Consider the following 12,119-nt stretch of genomic DNA (forward strand, 5'->3'; position numbering starts at 1 on the left):
AAATAGGCAGAGTTTTAAATACGAGATGGGTGGCCAGCAGTTTCCGTTCTGTAAAGGCTGTGTGGACATCATATGAGGCACTAAACAGACATTTTGAAAATGCTGCAGGAGACCCAACAAGAAGCAGCAAAGAGAGACAAACTTACAGAGGCCTGGCATGTCGAATGCAAAGCAAAGAATTCCTTTGTGACCTGGGACTCATGTATGATGCACTAAGTGAACTTGGAAACCTGTCTCAGCAACTCCAGGCCCATTCTCTCACACTCCTGAGAGCAGACCAGCTTCTAAAGCAAACCATAAGAGTGCTGGCATCGTTCAAAGATAGTCCAGGAGAGAAACTAGAGGAGGCACTGACTGCGCAAACGTTGGGACATTTAGGCTCTGTTCCCTTAGAGTCAAATGGAAAGCTCAGACCAATAGATGCTAAACAATTCCTACAAAGTCTGATTAACAATCTGGAGAAGCGCCTGTCATTTGATGGTGAAATGCTTCACGATCTCAGTGTTCTGGATACAGGCAACTGGCCATCAAGCCCTGGCATTCGGCATGGTGAGGCACAAGTGAAAAGACTCTGCAGGCGATTCAATCTTGGTGAGGAGCAAGCAGTTAATGGTATGAGAGATTTCCTTGAGCACCCAGACAGTGAGCCTGAAAACCTAAAGCCACTCATGCAGTGCATGCAAACCATCCCCTGCAGCACTGCTGAGTGTGAAAGGGGCTTCAGTCTCATGAACAATATATGCACAGACAAGAGATCTACACTGTTGTTGTCAAATGTAAGTCATTTGATGATGATCAGCATCAATGGGCCCCCTGTAACACTTTTTGAGCCAAGGAAGTATGTAAAAACATGGCTGAGAACCCATCGCTCTGCCACTCAAACAAGGAGGCCATGCACACCTCAGATGCCTGAGAATAAAAATGTCTGGAAAGTCCTGTAGACTACCTACTGTAGAAGTGTTCCCATTTGTGTAGGTCTTGATGGCACTCTACAAAGATTTCCATGTGTTTTCTGTACTATGTTGTTCATACTTTTTTCTAATGAAATGAAGAGTAAATATGTTTAAAATGATTATTGTGTGATACTTGTGATCTGTGAAACAAAGATGTTTTTAGTGTGAAATATGATGTGTGGGTCAGGATGTGAAAATATTTATTTTGCATTACTTTATATGTTGAGATTAAAAAAAAAAAATAAATCAGTTAATCAATCCTTGAAGTTGAAGATTTTATTATCATTGCTCATTATTTTGATTAATGCCACTGGCAGTTAAAAGGTACATAAAAATGCTTATAATACATTGACATGTTGATGACACATAGCCAATCTCAAAATAATGCATACTCTATGCATTAGTGAGTGTGATGGTGTGTTCAGATGGATAGATGGATAGATGGATAGATAGATAGATAGATAGATAGATAGATAGATAGATAGATAGATAGATAGATAGATACTTTATTGATTCCCAAGGGGAAATTAAAAAATTCATGAGGTGTCGCTCCACGATGTGTCGCTCTAGGATGGATGAGCACAAGTATGACAGTATACCCACTGCAAAAAAGTAGACTACACCACTGGATAGAACCTTTATAATACATCTCAGAAATTGCAATAAGGAAAGCAGAGGAATACAAATCTGACTAACACTGCTGTAACTGTTAAGTAAATTTCAAATGTTTTATATTATAGATTATATATGTACATCTATACTTACATCATCATTCATCCATGGCATAACTAATGAAGACTGTCCCAACAACTCCAGAGGGCAAACACTGCGAATGTCATTTATTGACACTGGAAATCGCCCTGAGGCATGAGTCAGGGTTTGACCTTCATCACGGGTCCCAGATAATAAGTCCTTAAGCTTTTCCTTGATAAACACATCATGAGAAAATAGTAACAGTTAACACCTTTACGTTATAACTTCATTTAGGACATTAGGAAAATGTCACTCATTTTTATTAATTACCATGTCATTATCACTGACAGCATATGACTGTGCTACGAATGAAGAGGTGACAATGCTGTCAGGTTGGATGTTGGGCTTGCCATCTGAATTTTGCAGTGGATTTTCCTTCCCATCTAAAAATTAAAAAAGAAGATGAAATAATGATATAATGAAAAACATGTTAACTTTGTTACTACAATAATGTTTTCACCAGTTTGTTTGAAACCTAAAATATCACAGTTGTAGGTTATGGCATATTCATTTTTAGTTGAACACAACATTGGAATTCATAGCGTTATTAAGTAAAAGCATATCCTGACCGAACTTACCAGCTGACTGCAGTCCCAGCATCCCATGCACTCCAATAGATAGCTGTGTGTTGCACAAGGCCTCCATTTCTGCCTTAAAACTTCTGTTGATCTTCTCATTGTGCAGATGAATCAACAACCTGACTGTTTGTTTAAAGTGAGGCTCATTCATGTGGCACAGAGAGTACTTAACAGATGAAAGCTCCCGATTGAACTGCTCTGCAACTGCACAGTTTACTTCAGTTCGTAAGGCCGGGCAGATGTTGAGACTTCTTAACTTCTCCTCTGGACGTTTCTGGTTCTTCTGATGGAATCTGTCATACAGGGAGTACCTCTCAGATGTCCCTGTGATTGGATGTGTGGATTCCATCCTGTCACTAGCCAGCTTTCCATGTTGGGGGAATGGGGACCTCAGGTTCTTCACCCACTGCATTTCAACCTGTAGTTTGCTATTGGCTGCCAGTTTAATGTTGCGGCACAGAGTCTTCCGTCATGAGGCTGGAAAAAAAGCTGTGCTGTACGGTTGTTTGTATGTCTAGCAACCTGTCCAGCTACATCAGAAATAAAGCAGGTTGGAAAGTGCTTAAAACTAAGCAGCCTGTCAGCATGGTCCCTTGCTGACTCCGTCCAGAAAAGAAAGTTCAGATAGTATACAACACCATGGACACAGGAAAAATGAAGGACACCACCTGAAGAGTAGAACAAATATTTTACAGCACAATCATGTCATTGGAAGGTTTAAAAGAAATAAAGAGAAATAATAAACCAAGTTATTTCTTACCACCAGCCTTCTGTAGCTTCACAAAGAGCTTTGGATAAATATCTTTGAAGTTTAGAAGCTCCTGAAGCCTGTTCAGCATGTCTGCAATGGACCCCTCTGCTGACACTCCCAGGGCGTTACAGGCTTCCTGGAGCTCCTTTTTTTGAGGCTGTAAATTCAAAATACGTAGTTCAGTCAGATGGAGCACACATAAAGTCATGTAAAAAAAATTAGCGAAAAAAAGGAAGCACTAACAATACTGTGAAGAATTTTTAAAAAAAATGCCTGTAGGTCTATGTCTGTTTAGTTAGTATACTTTTATTCGATTAGATTACAAAAATGTTTACCTTCTTTGACTCAATTATCTCAAGTATGATGTCCTCATTAATGTTTTTGGGGGGCTGCTTCATGTCCTCTCTTTTTTTGGGAATTGCCTTTTTTGTCTCAGTTTTTGGGAGAATATTTCCCACTCTGGTGCGCTCTCCCATTCATGGTTCTAAAGTGGAGTGGCCGACAGATGTGGAGTATGGATTTGCCACAGATGTTCCTATTTGTAAAATATATACCATTATAAATTTATTTGTTGAGAGGTTTTGTTAGTGTAGCATACACTTGCCTAAAAGTGTAAGGTTGATAACATTGTTGAAGCGGCTAAGATTTAACAGTGCCACAGAGACTAAGTGGGCTCGTGCTTGTGACGCGAAGTCCATGAAAAGTTTTTCTATTTATTAACAAAAGACTCAAAATAATTCTATACCAAAAAAGATCAACATAAACAATAATAATGACTATGACGATAGCGGTGGCGTAGCGGTCAACAATAAATATCCAAAGCCACTCACCCTCTTTGTATTCCTCCCGCCACACAACTGAACAGGTAAGATAAAAGGTAAACCACACCCACCAACCCAAAACCGGAAATGAAGTCAACCATAAAAGGAAGTAATCATGATTAACAAATAAGACAAGTAAATCAACATTATGGCCCCTACAATTGTGCTTGAACATTTTACACTTTTCTAGATTTATGATGAACATACAGCTCTGTCACCATGTTGCACGAACCTGATCTGAGGCCTTCTGCGATCAGTGACCTGTCCAGATCTGACCATGCCTTCACAATATCAACCTCTAGGTCTTTGTCCGTTATGGTGTCTGGATCAGGCCTTTTAAATGTCCCAACTGCAAATGAAGTTTTTAACCAGTGTTGGGAATAACGGCGTTAAAAATAACGGCGTTACGGGTGATCTAATTAACTACTATTTCAAATGTTACAACGCCGCTACCGTTACCGACAGAGAAATGTGGCGCGTTATTATGCACTGAAATCTAACAGCTCTCATCCGACCTGGCTCGCTCAGCCAGGCACAGGACAGGAGCTGCAAATAAAATGTTTGTTGGCTGTCTTTCTTTGGTGAGGGGGAGGGCTGACAGACACATAAGTAATGATGATTGGCTAAAGGTAGAGTACAATTTCACGTTAAGCCAATCAGTGCCAGAGTTCAGGTAGGTGGGTGTTGTTGTTTAAACCTCAACGCGCCGCTGCAAACAGCCGCACAAGAGAACTACAGTCATGGCCAAAAGTTTTGAGAATGACACAAATATTACATTTTCACAAAGTCTGCTGCTTCAGGGTTTTTAGCTGTTTTTGTCAGATGTTTCTATGGTATAATGAAATACAATTAGAAGCATTTCATAAGTATCAAAAGCTTTTATTGAGAATTACACAGAATTCATGCAATAAGTCAATATTTGCAGTGTTGACCCTTCTTTTTCAAGACCTCTGCAATTCTCCCTGGCATGCTGTCAATCAACTTCTGGACCAAATCCTGACTGATGGCAGTCCATTCTTGCATAATCAATGCTTGGAGTTTGTCAGAATTTGTGGGTTTTTGATTGTCCACCTGCCTCTTGAGGATTGACCACAAGTTCTCAATGGGATTAAGATCTGGGGAGTTTCCTGGCCAAGGGCCCAAAATCTTAATGTTTTGTTCCCCGAGCCATTTTGTTATGACTTTTGCTTTATGGCAAGGTGCTCCATCATGCTGGAAAAGGCATTCTTCATCACCAAACTGCCCTTGGATGGTTGGGAGAAGTTGCTCTCGGAGGACGTTCTGGTACCATTCTTTATTCATGGCTGTGTTTTTAGGCAAGATTGTGAGAGAGCCCACTCCCTTGACCGAAAAGCAACCCCACACATGAATGGTCTCAGGATGCTTCACTGTTGGCAAGAGACAGGACTGATGGTAGCGCTCACCTCGTCTTCTCCGAACAAGCCTTCCTCCAGATGCCCCAAACAATGGGAAAGGGGATTCATCAGAGAAAATGACTTTACCCCAGTCCTCAGCAGTCCAGTCCCTGTACCTTCTGCAGAATATCAGTCTGTCCCTGATGTTTTTACTGGAGAGAAGTGGCTTCTTTGCTGCCCTCCTTGACACCAGGCCTTCCTCCCAAAGACTTCGCCTCACTGTGCGTGCAGATGCACTCACACCTGCCTGCTGCCAATCCTGAGCAAGCTCTGCACTGGTGGTGGCCCGATCCCGCAGCTGTAACACCTTCAGGAGACAGTCCTGGCACTTGCTGGACTTTCTTGGGCGCCCTGGAGCCTGTTTGGCAACAATTGAACCTCTCTCCTTGAAGTTCTTGATAATTCTATAGACGGTTGACTGAGGTGCAATCTTACTCGCTGCTATAAACTTCCCTGTTAGGCCCTTTTTGTGCAATGCAATGATGGCTGCACGTGTCTCCTTGCAGGTAACCATGGCTAACAGATGAGGAACAATGGTGTCATGCACCATCTTCCTTTTAAAGTGTCCAGTCACTCAATCATGACAGATTGATCGCCAGCCTTGTCCTCATCAACACCCACACCTGTGTTAATGTGTGTGACACCTGTGTGTCATTGAAATGATGTTAGCTGGTCCTTTTGTGGCAGGGCTGAAATGCAGTGGAAATGTGCTTTTGGTGATAAAGTTCATTTTCAATGCAAAGAGGGACTTTGCAATTAATTGCAGTTGAGCTGATCACTCCTCATAACATTCTGGAGTATATGCAAATTACCATTATAAAAACTGAAACAGCAGACTTTGTGAAAATTAATAGTTGTGTCATTCTCAAAACTTTTGGCCATGACTGTGGATGCAATAATGACGAGTCCGGAGCGGTCTGTCCCGATAAAATTGGCATTCACAGGATGGAAGTACAGGCACTACTTCAACATCATCGATATAAAAGGCAAGAATATACATGTTAAGTGCACATCATGTCCCCGAGCGAAGTGTTTGTCCGCGTCCGTTCAGAGTAACTCCAATCTCATGAAGCACCTCTCAACGGCACACGCCACTACGAAGCTACTAGCCAAAAACACAGATAACGCCGTTGATGGTGCCGGCGCTGCTAGTAGCAGGCCAGGTCACAACATGGACGGACATGGAGAGGGAGCCACGCCGTTCAAGCAGCAAAAGCTGGATTTTTCTGCCCGAGAAAACTTGTGACACAGACTGAATTAAATGCTCTGACAGGCAGGTATGTTGTTGAGGACATGCTCCCATTATCAACTGTTGACTCAGACGCCTTCAGAGCCATAATTGCTAAAATACCAGCGAGTGGAGGGGCCGTTCCGCCATGCAGAAAGACATTTTCTAAATACATAGAAGCAGAGTATGTTAAAATGAATGCCAAGCTCAAAAGCAGTTTTGAAGAATTAGAATATGTTTGGATGAGTGTCAGGAAGGAAACTCTCTCTCTCTCTCTCTCTCTCTCTCTCTCTCCCCCTCTCTCCCTCTTTCTCTCTCTCCCTCACACACATACCCACATACACCCCCCCCCCCCCCCCCCCACACACACACACACACACACACACACACACACTTGCTTCTTTCACAGAGAGCTGCTATTCTAACAGAAGTTGAAGTTAAAGTGTTCAGAGTATATGGATGGTAGATAGATGAAGGAATGTTTGGGAGCTAATGTTTGATTTGTCCATGTCTTACTTTTCAGTTCTATTTTAAAACTGTTTACTTTTGCTTTGAAGAAAATACTTGAAGACCTACAGTTTATATCAATTGTCTGAAGCTGTGAGACAGTTTGATTTATTTAATTTACAGTTTTTAACTGAGAATGTTTTGTTGAAAATACTTGGAAGTACAGTTTATATCAATTGTCTGGAAGCTGTGTGATAGTTTTTTTATTTTACAGTACATTGAGCTAAAAGCACTTGTTGCACTTGTTATTGTTGAAACTTTTAGTAGTGAAGAAAATACTTGAATTACGGCCTACAGTATGTCTACCAGTTGTGGTTTGAGGTCCAATAAATATTAAGTTAAATGAAGTACCCGTCTATGCTGTTCTACTCTATGCAACTGGCCCGTGAAACCCACTCAAAAATCAAAATTAATTTACATATTTGAAGGTTTTTCAAAAAAAGTAACGCAATAATTACTTTCCCAGGTAACTAATTACATTCATGAAGGAGTAATTCAGTTACTAATTCAATTACTTTTTGGGGTAAGTAACTAGTAACTATGACTAATTACTTTTTTAAAGTATTTTGCCCAACACTGTTTTTAACACAATTACAAAAGCATGAAAACCAACATGCTTAACAACATCCTTGATATAGGCACACATTTGTATTAACCAGAATTGTCATCATTCCTGGAATTTAAAAATTGATTAATCATATATACTAAAAATGTTCTTACGTGGGACATCAAAGGCTAGTTTCCAATTGGCATCTGCTACTACCACAGCTGGGTGGTATCCGCATTGGTAGCAGGAGAAATCAAATGAAAATGTTGTTAATGACAAGAAGTGGTGGAAGCTCTCCTCACGGTTTGGTGGTGGTACCGGTTGTCATTAAAGAATGTCAGAGTGTCCAGCATGCATCCACTGGTTGTCTTGCTCTGTAATTACACGAACACATTGCTTATGTTATGTATTTACAACGTTGAATATGCTCTTCTAGCTCTGCAGCTCTGCCGACTTTCAGAGGCTGTTGGCTGAGTTTTAAAGATACAGAGAAGACATATCTAATATCACATGAAAATACAATGCCTAAGGACTCTATTAATACCAACCATGCCATGATATCTTGTGGGGAAGTGGGTTAAATAACTCTCCAAAGTTAGGCTAAATTTTGGCCATTCATTCAAATCATGGTCATTTTCAAAGGGGTCCTCTGACCTCTGACATCAAGATATCTGAATGAAAATGCTTCAGTGGGTACCCACAAGTCTCCTATCAAACATACCCACTTTATGCTATTCCCATTCAGTTTGAGGCAAAAACAAAGCAGTTTTCTGCATACAGTACAAATGTGTTGTTACAGTGTTGGATTTACATAAATGTGGTGTCGCTCAGACTTTTGTGGATTCAATGAGCCTGAATGAGATGATGTTAGAGCCCACAGTAGACTTTTCTCTCAGTGAGACCAGTTTTTGAAACCTCCACATTACTGTTTAAAATGACCTCCTGAGACCTCTATGATAATCAGAGCCTCATGACACGTTACACACATAAACTAGAGACCCATGGCTTTCAGAGGATGTATGGCTTTCCTATGTACAGTCATGGCCAAAAGTTTTGAGAATGATACAAATATTACATTTTCACAAAGTCTGCTGCTTCAGGGTTTTTAGTTGTTTTTGTCAGATGTTTCTATGGTATAATGAAATACAATTAGAAGCATTTCATAAGTATCAAAAGCTTTTATTGAGAATTACACAGAATTCATGCAATAAGTCAATATTTGCAGTGTTGACCCTTCTTTTTCAAGACCTCTGCAATTCTCCCTGGCATGCTGTCAATCAACTTCTGGACCAAATCCTGACTGATGGCAGTCCATTCTTGCATAATCAATGCTTGGAGTTTGTCAGAATTTGTGGGTTTTTGATTGTCCACCCGCCTCTTGAGGATTGACCACAAGTTCTCAATGGGATTAAGATCTGGGGAGTTTCCTGGCCAAGGGCCCAAAATCTTAATGTTTTGTTCCCCGAGCCATTTTGTTATGACTTTTGCTTTATGGCAAGGTGCTCCATCATGCTGGAAAAGGCATTCTTCATCACCAAACTGCCCTTGGATGGTTGGGAGAAGTTGCTCTGGGAGGACGTTCTGGTACCATTCTTTATTCATGGCTGTGTTTTTAGGCAAGATTGTGAGAGAGCCCACTCCCTTGACCGAAAAGCAACCCCACACATGAATGGTCTCAGGATGCTTCACTGTTGGCAAGAGACAGGACTGATGGTAGCGCTCACCTCGTCTTCTCCGAACAAGCCTTCCTCCAGATGCCCCAAACAATCGGAAAGGGGATTCATCAGAGAAAAGGACTTTACCCCAGTCCTCAGCAGTCCAGTCCCTGTACCGTCTGCAGAATATCAGTCTGTCCCTGATGTTTTTACTGGAGAGAAGTGGCTTCTTTGCTGCCCTCCTTGACACCAGGCCTTCCTCCAAAAGTCTTCGCCTCACTGTGCGTGCAGATGCACTCACACCTGCCTGCTGCCATTCCTGAGCAAGCTCTGCACTGGTGGTGGCCCGATCCCGCAGCTGTAACACCTTCAGGAGACGGTCCTGGCGCTTGCTGGACTTTCTTGGGCGCCCTGGAGCCTGTTTGGCAACAATTGAACCTCTCTCCTTGAAGTTCTTGATAATTGGATAGACGGTTGACTGAGGTGCAATCTTACTCGCTGCTATAAACTTCCCTGTTAGGCCCTTTTTGTGCAATGCAATGATGGCTGCACGTGTTTCCTTGCAGGTAACCATGGCTGAGGAACATTTGAGGAACAATGGTGTCATGCACCATCTTCCTTTTAAAGTGTCCAGTCACTCAATCATGACAGATTGATCGCCAGCCTTGTCCTCATCAACACCCACACCTGTGTTAATGTGTGTGACACCTGTGTGTCATTGAAATGATGTTAGCTGGTCCTTTTGTGGCAGGGCTGAAATGCAGTGGAAATGTGTTTTTGGTGATAAAGTTCATTTTCAAGGCAAAGAGGGACTTTGCCATTAATTGCAGTTGAGCTGATCACTCCTCATAACATTCTGGAGTATATGCAAATTGCCATTATAAAAACTGAAACAGCAGACTTTGTGAAAATTAATAGTTGTGACATTCTCAAAACTTTTGGCCATGACTGTATGTTGACAATAAGGGGCTTTCTCAGCAGCCTCAAGAACAGAAGTGCCCTCCTGCCAATCGTCGAAAAATGGGATTTGTGTTTTTTATATCAAATGACTGCCTGGAGTATTCTGAAGTATTCCTCGTGGTCTTAATGTAAAAATTTGATATTCTGGAAGTGATTTCAATCATTTTGACCATTCTTGCCCAAAAACACTATACATTTCAGCGGCAATTCTGTGTTACAAATGGTATCAGCCGGAAAATTGCTGCATCAACTTATGATACAAAATAAAGTATGGGGGTGGTCATCATATCTTCATATCTACATGTACTAAACACCCTTACCGCCAAACCAGACAGCAGGAGCTCACACAATGGCATGGTGAGAAAGACCCGGTTGTTGAAGTTGTGAAACCAAGATGTATATTCCTGGAACCTCACAATGTTCGCACACGTTGGGCACTCTTTGACGGCGACAGAGACACCTGTTAATTGAAAGGAAAACATTTTTCATCCGTTAACAAAGCTGGATGAAGCTTTTTTTAAACAAGAACTTCAATTATTTACCTTACAGCTGTCATTTTTGCTAGATATGAATGTAAAAGCTCTGATGATACATACATCCCTGCAAAAGTATAGACTTACTTTTTTATTGACTTACCTTATTGGACATATTTAATCCCGTACACCATAGCTTGGGTGGTGACGATTTTAGAGGGATTAAGTGCTGGTGGTGTGGGCCCTGGACAGTAGGGGCAGGTGTTTTCTGAGGGTTCAAAACATGGTGGTGGTGTTTTCTCGTGAGTCCTCAACTCCACAGGTAACTCCTGCAGGAATGGGATGCGCTTCTTTGTCACAATGTAATCTGTCATTGCACAGATGTTTTGACTGTTGGTATTGGGTGTTGTATAAGCGATGCTGCTTTCGAACATGTGACTTTCCAAGTCATCAATGTCCTCAACTTGTACATCTGTGGTGGCAAGCACAGTGCCTGGGGACTCCTGGAAAATCCACCACATTCCCATCATTCGATGGATACACTGGTGGGATCTTCTTGTTCCCCGGCACTCACAATTCCACTGTCCTGCCACCGCGTCAAAAGTTACTCTGGTCCTTCCAAACTGACACCAGTTGTCTTTTTCATTTGTGAATACAGAAAAGAAGTACCAGCGTTGGGAGGATCCCTCTTCTCCAAAAACAACTGGAAAGACACTGTCTACTCCGCAGTTGTTTGCCACCATGTTTAAGTCTTTGCATTTGACACCCCACTCAGAGGACATCAGCCCCTTGGCCATCATGTCCTGCAGAGATACAGATGTAAGGGCTGAGGGCTTGGAATAGGGTTTTGCATTTTTTGTTCTTTCCAGATGTGAACATTCTTTTCCTGGATTTCCTGAGGACCATGCTATTTGCATGAATTTCCGGCACTTCTGTACCTCGCAGTCAATGTTTGGTGGATTTGTAGATTTTATGACATGAATCGGAACAAACGGACCGTGCTGAAATTTCGGGGTGACATAAATGCCGTTTATCATGTCGATACACAACATGGGTGTTGTTTCTATGTGATGCACATCTCTGATATGCCTTTGTAAGTTTTTATGTGCACCAAGCACAGCTGTGCAGTGTGGACATGCAAAACTGCCAGGCTCTGACTGAACGTTGTCTTTGAAGTCATCTTTGACATGGTCCGCTCTTCTTGTTGAAGTGCTTGGCTTCACTGAAAAAAGAAATAAACAAAAGTTGTCATAACAGCTGTTAACATAAAATATTTTAACATAGATAAAACTGTTTACATGTTTATTGTTTGAAAAGGTGTAGTGCCTACCTCGTTTCTTGTCTGATGCAATACCTGCAGGAGATAGACATTGTGAAAATGGGGCACACATTAGGAGAAAACTTAAACATGCACCCTAAGATCGCAACAAAGAAACACCAAAGTGATTAAATAATCTGTGTATTATAGGGTTCCAAAA

General features: G+C 41.6%; 1 protein-coding gene across 1 annotated transcript; it reads right to left on the reverse strand.

The window, feature by feature from the left end:
* Positions 1 to 212: 212 nt before the first annotated feature.
* Positions 213 to 2,696, reverse strand: LOC117829310. The gene is made up of 4 exons (XM_034706937.1): positions 2,285 to 2,696; positions 1,977 to 2,089; positions 1,719 to 1,877; positions 213 to 284 (listed from the first exon to the last, which is right to left on the reverse strand). Exons 1-4 carry the CDS (start codon positions 2,694 to 2,696, stop codon positions 213 to 215), a joined length of 756 nt encoding a protein of 251 aa, XP_034562828.1.
* Positions 2,697 to 12,119: the final 9,423 nt, after the last annotated feature.

The sequence above is a fragment of the Notolabrus celidotus genome, chromosome 17 (genome assembly GCF_009762535.1).
Source record: "Notolabrus celidotus isolate fNotCel1 chromosome 17, fNotCel1.pri, whole genome shotgun sequence".
NCBI lineage: Eukaryota > Metazoa > Chordata > Actinopteri > Labriformes > Labridae > Notolabrus > Notolabrus celidotus.